General features: G+C 40.9%; 1 protein-coding gene and 1 long non-coding RNA gene across 3 annotated transcripts in view; one reads left to right on the forward strand and one right to left on the reverse strand.

The window, feature by feature from the left end:
• The window catches only part of lrmda (leucine rich melanocyte differentiation associated), a 263,094-nt gene that overhangs the window by 14,190 nt on the left and 229,815 nt on the right, over positions 1–19,089 (reverse strand). Inside the window, 1 exon segment of the mRNA XM_057341604.1 lies at positions 14,213–14,300. Coding sequence (XP_057197587.1) covers positions 14,213–14,300 — 88 coding nt within the window.
• LOC130558898 (uncharacterized) lies at positions 354–18,708 on the forward strand. 2 transcript variants are annotated; one of them, XR_008963515.1, is made up of 4 exons: positions 354–453; positions 748–1,389; positions 3,127–3,282; positions 17,703–18,708. It is a non-coding gene; the product is annotated as an uncharacterized LOC130558898 (long non-coding RNA). The 2 variants fall into 2 exon arrangements; XR_008963514.1 differs by lacking the exon at positions 17,703–18,708 and adding an exon at positions 8,355–8,626.

Below are 19,089 nucleotides of genomic sequence, written 5' to 3' on the forward strand. Positions count from 1 at the left end.
TGTTAAATACATCTAGCGTTATTTGTTTAAAAGTGACACTTGTTTAAAGCAATGACATTCAGACATTTTAGTGTGACTCGAGGGTCAATATGATATTTGGGGACACTATTGTTTGGACATATTTAAAACGGATCATTTTCATGCAAGATGTTTGAATCCAAAGACAGGAACAAAATCTTTGACTTGAGAATCTAGGATTAGGTACATAACCAAATTCTGCAGCCAGTTTGAAAGACAGGTCATGTGCTGTTTGTGTTGATGCTAAATATAATGATGACGGATGTGATAGAGCTCATGCATCAGTAAGCAGGACGGCCCCTCGCTGAATGTCATTTGGAATTAATGTCAAACAGAATACGGCCACCAAACCACGGAAATGACTGGTCATGTCAAAAAATCACAGCCTTCATTTCACCGACAGAGAAGAGCAGAATCCAAACTCGCCAAAAAAAGGTAATAAAACATTTGTGATTTTCAAAGGGTTTCATACATTTCTGCATTTCTTTTTACTGTCACAGAGTATATGAGTGTCCCCTAGGATGAATTTATAGGAACATCTATTTCTTATAGGACAGATCATAATACAATAATGCAAATGTGTTGCATCTTGAATACTTTGTTAAAACCAGTGTTAAATGACATTTGTTAGAATAAAATTCTACTTAATATGTTGTCTGATTTAATAAATGTGATGGAGGACTAACACTGGTAACACTGGATGCTGATACTAACTTTCCAAACCCACAGCAAGCATTTTGGATGAAAGCAATACACTACACAAGCTTGCCCATCAGCCGCTCAGCTAGGTCAACAAGCATCCTGATCTTTCCTGAAGCCAACCGTCAATTACCACACAGACACATGGCCTTCTTGCTGTCTTAAATCAAGCGTCCGACACGCCGCAGAGTGACACATATCAATACCAATCTGACAGGCCCTGTTGCCACCTCAGCTACAGAAGAGACAAGCTGCACCTGCCTCACCGTGGGACATGTGTCTGTTCACCACATCCCCCCGCAGACACACACACACACGTCACTGGTTTCTGTATTTGCTGAGTGCCCTGTGCTATTTTCTGAAGCCCATTATTATATTCATTTCAGAATGGCGTCTGAAGCCTGTTGGTCTGGTACCTGGGGCTGCGGAGCCCTGCTGCTGTACAGTGATTTGTCGTGACATTCTGACAGCGGCCGGGGAGAGAGGGCATGAGAGGAAAAGAACAAGGGCTGAACAGAGCCTCAGCTGGCCCGGGCTCTGGGTGGCTGCTGGGTGTTCCTCTCACCCGTGTTAGAGGGGCAGGTGTCACTACGACGGTGACGGGCATCAGTCAGACTGGAGCTTCATCTGACTGGAGAGGATCAATCTCGTACCTTAATGCAAGTGGACACGGTAAAATATCCTTTAACACTGTGTGCCGCCCGCCCGCCTCCAGTATCTAACAGCCAGAGAACCTTGAGCCTGGAAGCTTTAACTTCAATTTGTTGTCTGTGTTTTTCTCACCAAAGTATTCAACACAATCTCACAGGACTTTGTGCCTGAGATGGCTAATTCGTATGAATTGGTACCATATACTGTAATTCGTTCGTTTTAGTACGATTTGCTTTCGCGCCAGTGACGGTTAGGCTTCAGTATTGTTTTTTTCTAATAACCGTACATGTTTGTATGATTCACATCGTACAAATTCATAAGAATGAATTCCCTTGTAAAATAGTTACGAAATATGCAGAAATATGCCTTTGCTTGAAATGCTAACATGCCAGTTTGAAGTAATAATGACAACCCTAGTTTCTGCCATCAATATACATCATACAGTGCCTTGCAAAGCTATTCATCCAAGAGTGGCTTATGGACAACTCCGTCTATATCCTTGAGTGGCCCAGCTAGTGCTTGAACCCAACTGAACATCTCTGTAGAAACCTGAAAATGTCTGTCTACTGATGATCTCCATCCAACCTGACAGAGTTTGAGAGGATCTGAGGAGAAGAATGGCAGAAAATTGCCAAACGCAGATGTGTAAAGCTTGTCACATCATACCCAAAAAGATTTGAGTCTGTAAAGGTGCTTTAACCTGAGTTAAGGGTATGAATACTTATGCAATGTACTTATTTTAGTTTTTTAGTTTTAATAAATTTGCTAAGTTCTAAGTCACAAATCAGTTTTTTGGTTTGACATTATAGTGCATGGAGTGTAGATTAATGTAAACAAAATCATTTAAAGCAGTTGAAGATAAGGCAGCAACTTAACAAAATGTGAATAAAATGAAGGGGGATGAATACTTTTGCAAGGCACTGTATATACATTATTTTCTCACTCTAGACAAAAAAGATTATTAAACATTCAAAAATTCAAAATTTGTCCGACATCAGACACATCAGAGGTTGCACATCCTCTTTATTTTGCTGAGCATTTATATTAATAGGTTTTTTGTATTGTCAATATACACCATACAATTCCAATGAGTTCTAGCATTTATCGTGTTATGATATTTGGTACATTTTCAACTATTTTAATGTGATAAATTGATTTTTAGATAACAGCCATAAAACTTGACCTTTGATTGACAATTACAAAGTCTGAGTGATTGAAATAAATACTGTAGATGACACTGTGTGTTTTATATATTAGAGAAACAATAAATCAGTTCAGAAATCAAAAACAAGTTTCATTGATGACAAATATTGCCTTCTAATTTTGGATGAAGAAAAGATCATTTCCAATGCTTGTTAAAACTAAATGGTTGGATAACATCTCTGTGTTATTATGAAGACATTCATGCTACATTTCAATGCCCCCCACAATACTGCAAAACAGCAAAAGTCTGCTATGAAAGCAAAAATTGAAAAACTCGTAATGAAACCTATGAATGTAATCATAAGGATTATGATGACTGTAATACCATTAAACTGACAGCGGAGACTAAATCCAAAGCGAGACTTTGAATTGCAATTACAAAAGCGCTCCCGCTTGACAGGGGCCTAGAGACAAAGACCTTACACTTGAGAAAAAAATGGAGAAAAATAATATCCTGGGGAATTATAATGGATGATCTCACGAGGTTTGTACATACGAAGGCAGAACTGTGATGAGACCCTTTCTAAAGTAAGACTCTTCTGTTTAATTAATTAGACACATACAGATTCCAGATGCAGGACGGATGAAGTGGAGAAGATGAGGGGTGATTAACAACATGACGCTGAGAACATCTCCCCCTTCTCACAAGCAAGCCACCTCCCTCTCTGACATCCTCGGACCATCGCCTGCTCGGCGCACATCCCCTGACAGGTGAAATAATAACGGTCATACATCACTGCCCACGAAAAGTCCAATAACCTAAATCTTCACTTGCCACACAGCCCGAGACTCAATTACTTTATTGACATGTAATCTTCATAAGGGGAGAAATATTGAGCATGTAAGGTCACTCGGTTATGAAGACATATTATCATATTATCTGCATGGGGGTTGCAGGGGCTAGGACCTGACAAAGCTAATTATAATCCTACATGTTACAGGGCTCAGAGCGTATTATGTGCTTGGCTGCATGAGTACGTCTGGCCAGAGGAATAGAAGGACGGGGCAGGGTGTAGTTTGTGTAGAAGAAAAACAGGATGTCCTTTTAAGGGCATGAGAATTAATGAACTCGAAAATCATCGATTTCACGTCCGTCGTGCTAATCTGTCTCATTCATTTATACGTATGGTAAAGGCATCCTGTTAGATAAGTAAAGGATTATTCAATGCATGATGGGATTTTGGAGAATGATAAACTGCGTGATATCGCAACGGAACAAAAAGTAAAAATCGCTACCTTGAATACAGCTTAAAGTTCAGCAAATATCACTTCTGATTTGTGCAGTGGCTTGAACACTAGCACTGCCCAAATGTCACTGTTAGTTAGTGATTCTGGAAGCCAAGCCGATGGCTCCACCCCCCCCTCCCATCCCCAAGGTTATCAGCCGACCCTCCATATTGGTCATCATCACAATATAAAACACTTTATTCAGATAAATAGGCCACTACATAAAAGCCAAAGTAATATTTCCAAATGTCCTCTGACCACCCTCCAGCCGAAACTCATCGTCAGATTGGTACTTTTACAAGACCAGATCTTATATCCTGAGAGTTAACACTCCCCAAGTTTTTTTCTTGGTTTTTTTTGTGGAAAGCTATGGCTACTTGAAGGCATAAAAACAAAGTAATGCCCTGAGTCACAACATGAAGAGGGCAGCCGGGTCACTGCATATGAACACGCCTTTGCTTCCGTGCTGAGGGAGAAATTGCACTTCGGGACATGTGTGTTCACTCCAATGTGTTTTATTTCATGCCTTCTTTGTCTTTGGTTCTCTCGGAGAGCTGGAAGTGTATTGTTTCTGCGGCTATGCTGAATGGTTAAAGAGTTTGCTGGAGGTGGTACAATTCCAAGCTGCTCTCAGGGGAGGCTGGTTAACAGACACTTAATGGTGTCAAGTGCAGAGATGTATTTTACGAGTATTTGCAAAGATCTGAGCATTCAGAAACACTTATGCGGAAAAAAACGACATTTCCTGCATTAAAGAACTTGGGAAATCAAAATTGGAGTTTAGCGGCTTTTAAATGAAAATCATTTTTCTGCAAGGCTTCTTTAAAATTCACATCTGTATGCTGGTAAAAAAAAAAACACATATAAATGTAGTGCATTAGCAGACGCTACAATGAGCTTCAAGGTTTCAAAAACATTATGTTCATACTTTCCTTTGAATGAAATATAAAGCTGGCAGCTCTTTCGCGTTTATCATGTTTGCTCGCTAAATAACAGTCTACTAAATGAGATCAGAGAATTCATCAAACAGAATGTGACATCAGCAAAATTTGACACAGACATCTTACATTGGCTAGGTGACTTGAAGTTGAGCGGCTAAATCAGCAGTACGGCTGAACCGACATGATTTCCCAGAGAAATGAGGAAAGATCTCATTGAAATAACGGCAATCTGGAATTCATTTCAGCGTCTGACCCGTATGACTCAGTCAAGTCGACAGTCTAACAGCCACACAACATGTCAGAAATGATCACCCAATCAAATTATGGCAGTAAAACAATGTGTCCACTTACATTAATATGACGGGAAAACCTGCTCTCTATAGTTCGGCTTAGATGGCAAATCTTTTTGACAGGTTAAAAAGTTGCATGCGATGGGAAGCCTTGTTTGACCTAGTTATCCGCTTGTTTTCGGGACCTCTTTTGACTGACCCTACGATTATTCCAGCTGAAATTTTAAATATGTCGAAGCGGTGAACGACACTACCTGACCTCATCTGACTTTAATACATCATGACGTTAAGTTCAAATTTGGTCAGAAGTCTTGCTCCTCTTTTGAACGAGCGTTCAACAGCAGTAAATGTCAAACTCGCATCAGTTTAGGTTTGGAATCTGTGACGGAGCAGATCCGCCCCTCTTTCAGCCTGGATGACGGTGAACGCTAACTGTCTGTTTCCCAGCGTTCAGATGGAATAAATGATGTGTTAGGTCATTAACTCGAGCCATGCCGTGATCAGATATCACAGCAGGTTAGGGTGTCTGGCGCTGAGGTGGAGCCACTTGACAACAAATCAGTAAATTCGCCAGCGAGCGAGAACACTGTTTTGACAACAGTCCAATGAAGCTTGCTGTAACTGACAGATGAGTTTTGTCCCTTCCACCAGAACGATTTTGTCTCGACAACATGCGAGGATTGAAGAGGAGAACAGAAGTCACAGGTTATTGTGAGACAATCATCGTATCAAATTGTGTATTAAATCAAAGCAAGCTATTTTTCCATCGCTAATAACAAACAATGAATTCTATAGACCACTTCGCAAGATGGAAACACTGATCGGTTTTAGTTTTTTAATATCACATACATTAAAAGCTGCTATGTGTAATATTTTGGAGGATCTACTGAGAGAAATGCAATATAATATACATAACTATGTGTTCAGAGGTGTATAAAGACCTTACATAGTGAAGCGTTATGTTTTTAATATCTTAGAATGAGCTATTTCTATCTACATACACCACGGGTCCCCTTACATGGAATTCACCGTGTTGTTTCTACAGTAGCCCTAAACGGACAAACTGCTCTACAGAGCGTTTTCGTAAATATGTTATCTCCTTCAGCAAAGAAGCGAAAACGTGACGACATCTCAGTCCTGTGAGAGCCGCCCCAGTGCTTCAAAAAGTGAGGGGTGGAGTGAGCCGTTGGCTGCAATTCGCAACCTCACCACAAAAGCCCCACATTGCACCTTTAAATCTTAAAAATATTCGGTTAAGCTTTTGATTTATTTAGAAAGCTAAAAAGTGAAACAGGAAATTCTGGACCAGCGTTGTTGACATCTTTTGAAGTGGTCTATAGCCAAAATTCTTATGTTAAAGGAACAGTCAGCCAAAAGTGAAAACTTAATCATGATTATTGTTTTGGTTTCTGTTAAATCTATTGTCTTGATGTCAAAAAACTTTTATATTATAATCCCCAAATATTAAACAGCTATTTAAAAGCAACATTACACCAAAAATCACATCACACCAACAAAAGCAAATGCTGCCAAACCGGGCCTCGCTTAAGCACGAACAACACATACTTCCAGCAAGTATCTTCCACCGTTTTGAATTATAACTCTTCTGTGGGCTTTTCGTCCTGCAAGCAGCATTTGTCTTCATAAGTTTTTCCACTGGCCCGTCACATGATCATTATAATGCAATCAGAGTTCAACGTGCGCAGATCACTTTCTCCATCAAAAAGACGAGTTGCTCAACATCTGCCAGGACTCCAGTGTCTCAGCGTCTCAGAGGACTGAGGAACCCCTGACATGAACACATCCATATCCACCTGAGCAAGAGCGGGGAAATTTGAGGAGCCCGTATTGATCCGCCTTAAAAATATCCAAACCATATGGTCTCATAAATTACAATGATAAAGTCCTGGGGTTCAAGACTATGAAAGCCGCACAAACTCGGCTCTGAACTCTTGGCAGGGCTGAAGGCACACAGGACATACTATCCTGTATCTCAGATGTCTCGGACCTGAGTCACAAATCACGCACCGATATGAATAATGCTTAGACTGCATTAGCAATCACTTTTAAAGCTGATTAGAAAGCAAGCATGGGGGATCCATTTGTGTGATATATCCCCCGTCAGTCTCCTGAGATGGTCCAGCGTGACTGGGAATCAGACCAAAGAGCGAGCATGTCATTGCAAATGGGCTGGGCATGAATTCATGTCCTTGTCGATCAAACTGACACGTTCTCAGTTGTGAGGTATCACTTAACGCACACAAGTGTTTCTTTTGTGTGTGTATTATTAATAGATGATCTGGGAAGGGCTGTTTAATCACAGCTTCTGTAATTTTATCATGTCCAGATTTAAAGTGGTGACATAGAGGCTTTCTGCAGTGTTAGCAGTAAATAAACAGCTGTCGGTGGGCTGATGGTTGAAGATTTGAGCTGCAAAGGACACGGCAGTCATTTCTAGTAGAACGACACAGGAAGTTACTGAGATTATTTTATTGAGAATATGTTCACTGTATAGACCACTTCACAAGATGTAAACACTGGTCCAATTAAATTTTTTCGTAATTTTTTTTAAATCTCACATGTTAACTTAAATCTTCAAGATATTTATTTAACATTTTGATTGGTTATAAGTGTTCTGTTGGTTGTATTTTGTTCACATTTTTGTGCAGTGTTAAAAAACCAAACAGGAAGTTCTTCTAGACCAGCTTTGGATCAGCGTTGTTTACATTTTCCAAAGTGGTCCATATCACTATTATGCATTTAAAGGTGCTGTGTGTGATATGTAGGATGATCTATTGATAGAAATGCAATATAATATATACTGTACATAACTATGTCTTACAGGCGTATAAAGACCTTACATAATAAACCGTTATGTTCACTTAAAGCCTTCCTTCTGCTGGAAAAAGTAGTCCCTCATCAACTGTAAACAGCAACAGAATGTTTTGTTTAAGTTGCTAAGGGTATATATAAGCGTGTATAAGTCAAACAAACCGTTTTAAATATTTCTGCATGATATCCAGTTAACTTGTGGTAGTAACGTGTGCTAAAAACCCAAATGTTTAGGTATTCCCAAAAGATACTTAAAGCTTCCCAATAACATTATAGCTTGCAAGATGTTGAAAATGTTGGGACTGAAACAAGGGTGGGTGTGACTACTTCCAAAATTCAAACATATAGTGACTGTGTGGCAATATTTTTCATGAGCATTCCCAAAGAGAACAGCTATAATTTGATATTAATGCGTTAACGTAGTATTCCAATGACTGCACCAAATACAAATCTGCTAAATGGTATCAAAATAATCACAATGCCATTTCAACAGCTTCAGCATGAAACCTTCTCCACGTTCACTGTCAACTCAGTTGTGTCTTCAAAGCCACATTCAACTACATCAAACAGCAGCATAAGAGAGGAGGAAGAAAAAAGGTGAAAACTATAGTGTTGATGACACATTCTCAACTGAAAAACAAACAGAATTATTCAACGAATGCAGTGCCACCTCATATGGAGATGACACCGAGGACAGCGGAACCATCTGAAAACCATCAGCGATGCCAAGTAGAGTTCAGCAGTCGAAGCTGTCAGGGAAGTTAAGCATGCTCTGTTTGAATCTACCTTTACTCTTATGAGAGAGAGAGAGAGAGAGAGAGAGAGAGAGAGAGAGAGAGAGAGAGAGAGAGAGAGAGAGAGAGAGAGAGAGAGAGAGAGAGCATTCCAGGTTCAGTGATAAACAGGACTTATGGAAGAATCCAATCTCATCTCTCTGTTTCTTTTCTCTCTTCTGACGGATGGTGAAGAATGGCTGGAATGATCTGGCTCTTCCTGTGTCGTCTTCCATTAATCTCCATCTGTAGACTAATGGATATTCATGCTCCTGTGCCAAAGCAGTCCTGGGAGGCCCACCCTGACCTCTTGAGAAAAATCATATCATATCATCTCTCTCCGACAAAGGAAAAAAAAGGTGTCCTCACAAAAAGAGGCCCAAAAAGCAGCCCCTGGCAGCTCCTACACAAGCCGGCTGGCCTGCAAGAGTCTTCAACTGAAGTCAATGGTCTTCCACAGATTGAAAGCTATTACAGGTAATTAATCAAGACTGCAGAAAGCCAGCGATATCCAAAGCAGATGTATGGGCGTTACATCAAATGACTAATACAAATCAATATCATACTGGCCTTTTATGTGTGTGTGTGCTTTCCATCCATTATGCTTTTGGCACCCGATCTGAAGACAGCCAAGGTGTAAATCTGAAAGTCAATATAAACTTGCATGATGGCCATTCATTTTTTATGGGAGCTCATTACTTAGCCGTAGTTGAAATTATAGGTGTGTTTTATACAGGGGCTTTAAATGGCCACAAAAAAACACACCAAACTCATTACACAGAGATCCTGAACACCTCATCAGTGCACAAAATGGAAAACCCTCTGGATCATAACATTGTCACATGGTAAATATCTGTAAGACAGCTCTCCTTCGTTCAAATCGCTCAACTCAAAACATATGTTAGCCATTGGGGCTGTGTAACGGAATAAACAAAGCATTTTCTTCAGGAACGGACAACGGGTTATTCATTACAACAAAAACATATCCATATTCTTTAGTAAGGCAATAAGCACTTGGGTAGCAAAAAAGCTACCCAAGAGTAAGACAGTGTTAAAAGTCAGTTAAACAATACTACAAAAAGTAGTCAAAAACAAATATATCCAGCTCTCTAAGTTATACATAGGGGGTTGGACAACAGTTGTTGAAGGGGTTAATATTATTTGTGTAGATTAAAAATACAAATGCTGCAGTTATCTTTTGTTACTTTATATTGCGTAGGTTGCATGACGAAACAAGGTTTTAACCAAGTTCAACATTGATTAAGAAATTGGTCAAATGGGTGACTTGTCAGATTTTCAAAGACAAATTGTGTGCGCTCATTTAGCATCTGTAACCTTAACACCCCGACTGTTTGGTGTTTCTAAAGTTTCCACAATTATAAGAGAGATACAGTTTTACAGGTCCAACCTATCTTTAGCAACTGTAAGATATTCTGATAGACAAATGGCACAACAGTCCACTGGAGACTATATAAAGTTCTACAGTATGAATCTACAGTATTGTGAGAAGTTTTAACAGCAAACGTCCAACAACTTCTTAATAAAAAGATATCACCTATTTCCTCAAGTGATCGCATTATTTTGCCCAACCCTGTAGTTTTCAATAATGCATACACAGTAAAATCGCCAGTGTTACACCGAGTGTGGATTATATAAACACTGTGAGTGTTAATTTGACCTTTTTTAACACTGGCGATTTTGCTGTGTATAGTATAATGCGTTTTCTCTAATGTGGTTTTGCAAAATGCACTAAGAGAACCCATTTCAAACTAGAAAGCTTCAATAAAAAGAAGAATAAAAGCTAGAATAAAACTAAAATCAAAGCTAGTCAGGATTCCAAAATCCCCATCATAATGTCAGCAAAATGCTTGACAAGGCCAAAGTTTGGATTCTTTGAGAATAACACTCTTCTGGGGAAAAACCTCACTGGTAAAATCATCATAAAGAGACTGCAGAACATCGTTGAGCACGTGCAAGCGCTTGAACAAACCCAAAAACTAAAGGTGTGTTGAAAGACGGACACAGCTCGTCTGGAAAACACATCACAGACGAGTGCATGACAGGCCAGTGAGCTTCTCATGAAGTTTGGCTTGTAGGTGTGAAATGTACTTCGAACGCACGCTTACAAAACGCCAGAGAGGAACAACTGCTGGAGAGGCAGCTATAATTAAGAGGCAGCCCTGCCAAAGGCAAAGCTTGGGGCTATTGCATATCCGTTAGGCTGTAGAACGAGACGAGCACCAGCACATCACCAACAATCAAATCAAATCAATCAAATTTATCTCAATTACACAGGATCGCTGGAATGAATATCTCTGTCTAGAGCTGGATGTTAAACATGGCATTTTAGCTAAACAATGTGGGTGCAGATCCAGACTTTGGTAAATGAGTGATGCACGCTATACAGATGTAAGTTAATGGAGGGTAGGCAGACAAGCAGCAGGTGTAAATTTCCCTCGGTCCCGCTGAGCTCTAAAAGTCAGTGCTTAGCACCCACTGCTTCATCATCTGGCCTCTCCCAGCCTCGGTGACAGCACATTTGTCATCATTTTCACATTTTGGGCAAGAAATGTACTGTTTTAATGGCGCCCTCTGAACGGTTCCAGATGTTTGTTTATTTGTTGTGCCGCAACTGTAAAGTCGTTTATATTTCATACGCGGCTGTTTCGGGGTTGCAAATCAGCAACGTCGTAATGACATCAAACTGTAGGGGGAAAAAAGTCCACGGTCCCCAGGGGGTCTTCAGTTAAGATTCTCTTTTGAAGGCCGCCCGCCTCGAGGGTTTTGTTGTGCGCCATTTAAATACAGTCAACTCAGCTGGAGCAGGGCCCAGAATAGGAACGTTTATAGGCGGCGTGGTTGATGGAGGAGTTTTCTTTCAACCTCGACGGCCTCTGGTTAGCTCGCCACGCCGAAGATGAATGATGGGAATTCAAAAGCGGTGGTCGGTGCCTTAAAAACGTCTCGAGACGTATGCAGGGATTTGTATATTTTCCATTTCAATTATTGATGGTGTTCCAGGGCAGTCCTGTGACCTGCTGTAATGATTGTTATTAATATACCTACCGTCTCCAGAATGGCGAGCGAGGTGGCTCCACTTGATTTCGAATTTATTTGCGCCTGTGGAGAGACGGACGTTCGGCGGTGACCACAATTGTTGTTGTTTTTTGTGTAGATGTGGAGCTCCATATTTAAGAGGACATTTGGCTCTTGAGAGAAACTTTGGGATTGGTTTAGGCGACAGGCCAGTTTAAAGCTGGTGGAAGATGACAGCATTGCTACTTCCTGCGGCCACGCGACAACCCCCCACACGTCTCCAGACTCTCACGGTTCTCCATGTCACGCTGGCCCTGCCACACAGCCTCCCTGTTTCTGCATTTCCTTCCTCCATTTCTCTCCTCCAAGCCTCTCCTGTCTGCTCGCTGTGTGTCCACTTCCTAATTCCCCCCAAAAAGGCAGACAAGGGTCTTATATCCTAAAGCCAAGACCTCCCCCAGTCTCCTGTGCTATGCATATAGCCCCTCTTCCCTCCACGGACCTTCTGTCTACTGTAATTACCTATGGCACCTTGGCTGTTGGGGTCTGGCACAGGTGACATCAATTGTAAAAACATTGAGGAAAGGTGGAGCGGGTCTCTGTTTGAGACAGCCCGCTGTCATATTCGCGACTAATTCTGCCGGCCACTGCAAGGCAGCAAGTAACATTCAGCAGACATGACGGCACTGTGGGGTCTTACCTGTGGGAGTGTGTCCTAATTTCAGTCATTCAAAACTTGTTTTTTATGAATCATTTTAGAGTATTTTGAAGGAGTTTATTTAATCATTCCTCACAGAATCTGAGATTGATGGACAAAATATTTCGTTCAGATGGGACATCATTTCACTGGTTGCTAGTGTAAAAATATTAAGGTTTTTGGAAACGAATTTGCATTACGTTGTTAAAAAACTAAAAATTTATTAATTTAGACCAAATAATAAATAAAAAGCAGCAAATAAGAGCGCATAATAGATATAAATTCCTTTCTTTAAAAAGGGGGTAAGAAGCTGAATGATTAAAAAGTAAAAGTACAATTTTGCAAATTCTAGGCAAAGGGCTACACTAAAGATGCTAGTGTGTCACAACATAAATAAAATAGTTACAATTTTGTTATTTTATAGCTTAGATGAGTTAAAAAATAACTCATTAAAACTCATAAAAAATAAATAATGTAATAACATTTCATAATAAATAAAAAACAAAAAGTGGAAAAAATATTATTAAAGAATTAGTAAGTGTTTCAAAACTCTTAAATGGTAGCGTATATCACTCAAGGACACTTTTACAATTCATTTGTCTGTCTATTATTGGTACAATCCATTATAATCTCTTATTCATAACCAAAAATAATAAACTGTGGTTTGTCATTGACATGTCGGTCAGATGATCTCGTTTCTTCGGTCAAATGATATGTTGCAGTATTGACCAAACCTTATGGCCTTCAGTTAAAACTGTGGCTACAACCAACTGTTTAACATTCCTTCTGCTATAGCATGATAAAATGCAGAAAGAATAATAATACAAATCTTAAAAACAAAACCATATATAAGCATGAAATTACACCCCATTACGTTTCAACAGAAGCTCCGTGAATTACCGCCAATCCAAACCCATGGCTCGACTTCCTCTGACAGTGTCTTGGAGGTGAACTGCATCTTTTAGTGTCATGGCTATTCTATTAAAGCATTTTCATGGCGCAGCCAAAGGTGAGTTTTAGTAAAGAGTTACAGTGTCGGACCAGATGCATTAAGCAAATAGAATAGGCAATAAGTCAAGATAAATAAAAAAGACGCGATAAAGGCAGAGGAATAAAAAGAGGCGAAGGACGAAGATGAGGGCTCGTGTTATCTAACGTTGCAGTACAGTATCGTAAAAATAACAAATGGAGCGTGTCAGCTCGCCGAAATCTAAGCGGGAGAAAAAATATTTCATATGTCAGCCCCGTTCACCTTTTAATGGACTATTCTCAGGCAGCATGATTTTGACAAAGCACTGGGCTTTCCTCTACATCACTTGAGAGCTGCAGGTCAGCCTTTGTGAAATAGATCTGTCCTTGGTGGGGGGCTGAGAGAGGCACACAGCTGACCTCGCATGAAAGTACCACACAGCCGTGGCCGTGACAAAAACAGCGCTTTGCATTGCACAGACAAAAGAGCTTGATAAATGTGTGCCGCAAAAAAGCCACTTCTCGCCGGCACATCAAAACAATGCGTTCTGAAGAGCTTCTGAGGGCATGTTTGTTTAGACCGCGGGGTTTGGACGTGTTCCTTGAGTGGGTCACGTTAAGAGAGCGAATCTCGTGGGCTGTGTATCATTGCAGTTTGCGTACGATGTTGTCAGTATCTATAGGTGTATCTACTGTATATGTGATAATATTAGGTGCCTCATTAATCACCTAGAGTTGTCAAAAGTGTAGTTTCGTTCAAAGTTGAGACACACATGGCAGATTTGTGACACTGCAGAGAAACCAAATGTTTTTTCCTTGTTTCAACTGTGCACACTGCGATTTTTCTCAGTGTCTTTAAATGTAAATTACGCCCACCTTTGTGGTTTCTGGCATCTTTGGATCCTCGAGGTAAAGGATTGTACGGCACGCTGGCGGATTCAGACTTCAGATCATCCCTGGCGTCCTGGAAGAAAAAGAGTTCGTGCAAACATCAATTCACAGCTCTCAGTTACACACCTGCGAACATTTACGGCGTCTCCTCTCCGCTATGATTCATTATCCGGCACAGACAGGAGAAATGTTGGTTATTGATTTTCTGCGCAATGATCCTAATTGAGTTAAATGAAAAGAGCTCATTTGTCACCACCAATCCGGACATTTTTCCCAGATTGATGACACGAGAGAGAATGTGAGATTTCATTGCCATGACTGATTGTCCAAATGCCATCAATTTTAGCAGCGCCGAGGAGAGGAAATGTTAGGAGCACCATACCTGTTTTACCATGGGGCAAGTTTCATTATTTCACAGTGGAGGGGAGGGGAAAGGTGAGGAAGGGCCCCAGCTTTGATTACTTGTCCCCTGCCTGTTTAAGAGAGGGCGGCCACCAGGGGAAGAGCCCCAGCCGCCACTCAGCCATGAAGAGCCCCGCGGGTCAAGCCCGGGTCAGACTGCCACTCACTCACTAACGCGCTCCCTCTCGCCCCACACACGCCGTTCTGTGTTGACAATCCAACAGGTGGCATGAAATTACTGCTCTCCAAAGGCCAGACCCGAGTTTAAGTAAACTCATCTATCACTGGCCGACCTTAGAAAATACAAATATATTCACATAAAGGCCACTGCACAGACAGGCAGAACAGAAGAGGAGCTGGAGAGAATGCAGATCCTCCGTGCGCTTCTTGTAGGTCACAGATGTTTTTTCTGCCTCTTTTGTCTTCTTTCAAGGACCAAGAACACAGTACATCACGATGTGTTGATATCTGATGCCTTTGTGAAAATACACTGCTCAGCTACAGGCAGGAATTCAGGGAGCATTTAATCATTGCGTGACACGTAAAGGTGGCCTTGTGTGTATTTATTTTTCTTTTGTGGTAAACACCAGGCTTAGTTCTAAGAATAAGATTATGAAACACACGGTATGACGATAGTAGATTACAAGTTCTGCAATTAAATGGTAAATAAAGCAAAGACACAGAAGCAGTGTGTACTAAGGGAACGGGATGATTTTAGGAAACTCCCTTACCATAACACCCATACCAAAATATATCTCACATACAAATATAATAAACTAAATCAATAAAAAAACAACAGCTGTAATCATTTCAGATCATAGAATAGAAAAAATTGTTAAATAACCATTTTCCTTTGTTATTCCTGTTCTAATTTTCAACCTGATTACAATTAATGGCATTAAATCCAGCACTGTAAGAGCATTCTGATCATGTCAGCACTTTCCTTGTTACTATTTCAATCTCCTCCTGTAATATCCCACAGCAGCATTTTCAGCTTCAGTCCGCCCTGACTAATTTCCTCTGGACCTGACAGATCAGAGGCCTCACCCACCAAACCGCCCCGTCCCGGCCACAAAGCTACTCGTAATCCTGCTGCTTGTCTACAATTAATCTTCCCAGTTGCCACATTATTAACACCACCACCCACAGACAGGGGCCAGCTTTGCCCCACCGGACACAGAACACACCCCCCCTCCGGCCCAATGGCCGGGCACGTCAATCACATGCCGTGCGCAAAAGTCACCCGCTGTCAACATCAGAGATACCCCCTCTCACCGAACCATCCCACCCCTCCCGGGCCGAGTCCGCTGATCAAACACCCCCACCCTCGAAGAAGATTAATCAGGGACCTCCCTCCCACTTCCGCCCCTCCCCTCCACTCCTCTCTTTCTCTTTATTCAATGAGCCGTCCTCGAGATGAGAAAGGAGACCTGGCTCATAATAGGCCTCCCTGCGGAAAAAGTTAAAGGAAATCTCTGTTTGAATGCCAGCTGTTATCTGGAAAAAGGGCAGGCGGACAAGGGCCTTGCTTTGATCGGCATCCTTAAGGTTTTACACAAACATAATCACAAGCCAAGGGGTCACCCCAGGCCCTTTGAAATCATTCAATCTGGAAGCTTTGAGCATGCATGGGCAGTTAAGAGCTTCTCCTTTCACAGTGTACTTTGTTTTTCATTTGCTGTTAAAAGATATGCATCACTTTCCATCAAATAAATGGCTGGTTGTGTGCTTAAGATGCCTGCTACAGCAAGTGACAATAATGATAAAGTGGATCCTGGTTTTGAGAGATAGTTATGCACATTGAAAAATGTGTAATAAAGAAGAGATTGAAATAAACACTGCAGCTCTAAAAAAAAAAAAAAAAGTAAGCGAGATGCCTATGTAGGCAACATTGAAGGTATCATATGTTTGGCAGTCAGTTTATCTATCCTGCCTTATAAAATGCCTTATGTTGGTCTCGTGCATCAGAGAGGGCAACCCCAGAATGCACTGCAACATGCTCAATAAATTAAACAAAATAAGTACATAAAATAAATAAATATTATTCCTATCTAAGTATTATTATGATTATTATTATTATTATTGTTATTAATTATAATAGTAATAAATACACTGGTGGAATAAATCTAATGTTTTCCAATACTAATAATAACGTTTAGTATTATAATATAATAAAACTAAACAAAAACCTAAATAGAAACAAAACAAGTAAATACATATAAATAAATATTATTAATATATACTATAGTATTACTACTACTACTACTAATAACAATAATACAACAATAATAATAATACTAAAATCCTGTGGTGGAATACATCCAATATGTTTGCCAATATGTGTGTGTGATGTGTATTGTCGCATGATGCTCATCACGATAACAAGATATTGAAACATTAGCTTAGCAGCTAATCAAATGTTTGTAAAGTTTCCTGCATGAAGCATTATGTGTGTCCCACACTATGTAGAGCATTTCGAAGTCATTCACAAGTAAGTTCCTATGATGGTCATGTTGCTGTATTATTAGTATGTAGGCTATAGGAACCAAGGCAGCACGCTAGGTATTGGACAGAGGTGATATCAAAGGCTGTTCGGCCGGCCGGAGTGATCATTGATAGTTCCACATCAGTGGTGAGTCTGAACAGAGGGACAGACGGTTGACAGAGATACAGAGAGAGACGGAGACAAGCTTTGCTCCGGGAGGCTGACAGCACACTGCATGCAATCTAGAGTCTAGATGAAAGTATCTTCAGATGCAGTTATGCCACTGACGTGCTGCCACGAGGAGGAGGAGGAACTTCACTCATCCCTCCGCTCAAACGAATATCCATCAGGCCGAAATCCTGCGGCCCTCACTGAGAAATCTGGACCATATGGTGCGGAAACTTTGGGAGGTCTTTGCATAGTGCCGGAAGCTGCCGGAACTAACGGTGCATCATAACCTCATGATTTGTGATGAAGCAGACACTTCTGACTTCTCCAAAACATTTCAACATACAGTATAGAGTTAAATGCCAAGACACATATTCCAAACACATTATAATTTCCTGTCTTTCTTTCTCTCTCACACAGTTGTACACACCACCGTGTCGGCACGCTTGACTTCCTGCACTGGTCAGATGGGGGCGCTGCAGTGTCAGGTTTGCGTGACAGCACGCCGAGCTCTCGTTCTCCAGGCCCTGGGCATATGCTGCCTGCTCACATCATTATTGTCTTTATACACTGAGTAATCACTACACTTTATGATAATGCAGCAGAAATTTACAAGCTGGGGAAAGTCTCTAATAATGGCATTAACAGAGAAAGCCACAGCAGCTCTCAGCCCGACGGGGGCTCGGCGCTCAAAGGGAGAGCTGCTCGCTCGAAATGTCACTGTGAAATATGACTCGTCTCCTGGATTATACATCATACTCATTCTCTCTCCTCTCTTCGCATGTCCTTTCTTCTCCCCCGCAAATAAATGACGAAAAACCCAGCCATTTGTGATGATCAACTCCAAACAAATCCGTACCCCAGAGAGCAGGAAAAGGTGACTAGCTGGTTAAATTTTGTTAAGCACGAACCCGGAGAACATTCGCTGGGCCGAGTGTGTCCAGCGCATCCTCAAAATGCCTGATCAGGCCCGCGATCTAATTACCAGCACTGCGAAAGAGATATACCGAGATGGAGTGAGACAGACAGAAGGAGAGAGAGAGGGAGACTGAGTCAAAGATCAGTGTAAACACCAGTGCTTTTTATCTTCTTATATATCTGGACAAGAAGACAAAGTGCTAAAACGAAATAAATGTGGCCTGACAGCCACTTCAAAGAGTTCAGCCAGGGGCTTACTGCTACTTAAAGCGCAGGAATGTTGTTGCTAAGCATCAGCCTACAACCTATCAGGCCCAACACAAGGGCCTGCGCTTTCCCTTTAAGAGCGAAGCAGAGAAAGAGTGGAAATTCGACAGTAACGGGAGGCTGGGGATTCAAGGAGATTTTGTAGCTTAAAGCAATTGTTAGAAGAAACAAGCTTTCTGTTTTGTTTTCTCTTGACACCATTTCAGCTTTTTGTGCTTGCAAAAGACATGCAGTAAATGTTTTTTGATATGTTTTCTCTCTGGGTCTGTATCAAAATAAAAAAATGTTTTCTTTGGGTATGAAACTTTCCTTGTCTTTCTTATGACGCTCTTTTTTCTTGTGATCCGAGGATGACAGGAAAAACAAACTTCTTAAATCAACAGAACGTCAATCTGAGTTTTGAGCTTATTGGGCAAATTAAATACGTAATTTATACATGAATAAACCTAATTATCTGTCATGACAAATAACAATGCATGTTCGCATAAAAAAATGAAAGTGACTGACACGAAAATGAACTCTATATATATATATGGGTCATATATGTCTTGTTACATAAATTAAGTTTATGATTAGTGGAGTGTGAAAGCACGTAGTAAAAATACCACGCTGAGATCAGAAG

The sequence above is a fragment of the Triplophysa rosa genome, linkage group LG9 (genome assembly GCF_024868665.1).
Source record: "Triplophysa rosa linkage group LG9, Trosa_1v2, whole genome shotgun sequence".
Classification (NCBI taxonomy): domain Eukaryota; kingdom Metazoa; phylum Chordata; class Actinopteri; order Cypriniformes; family Nemacheilidae; genus Triplophysa; species Triplophysa rosa.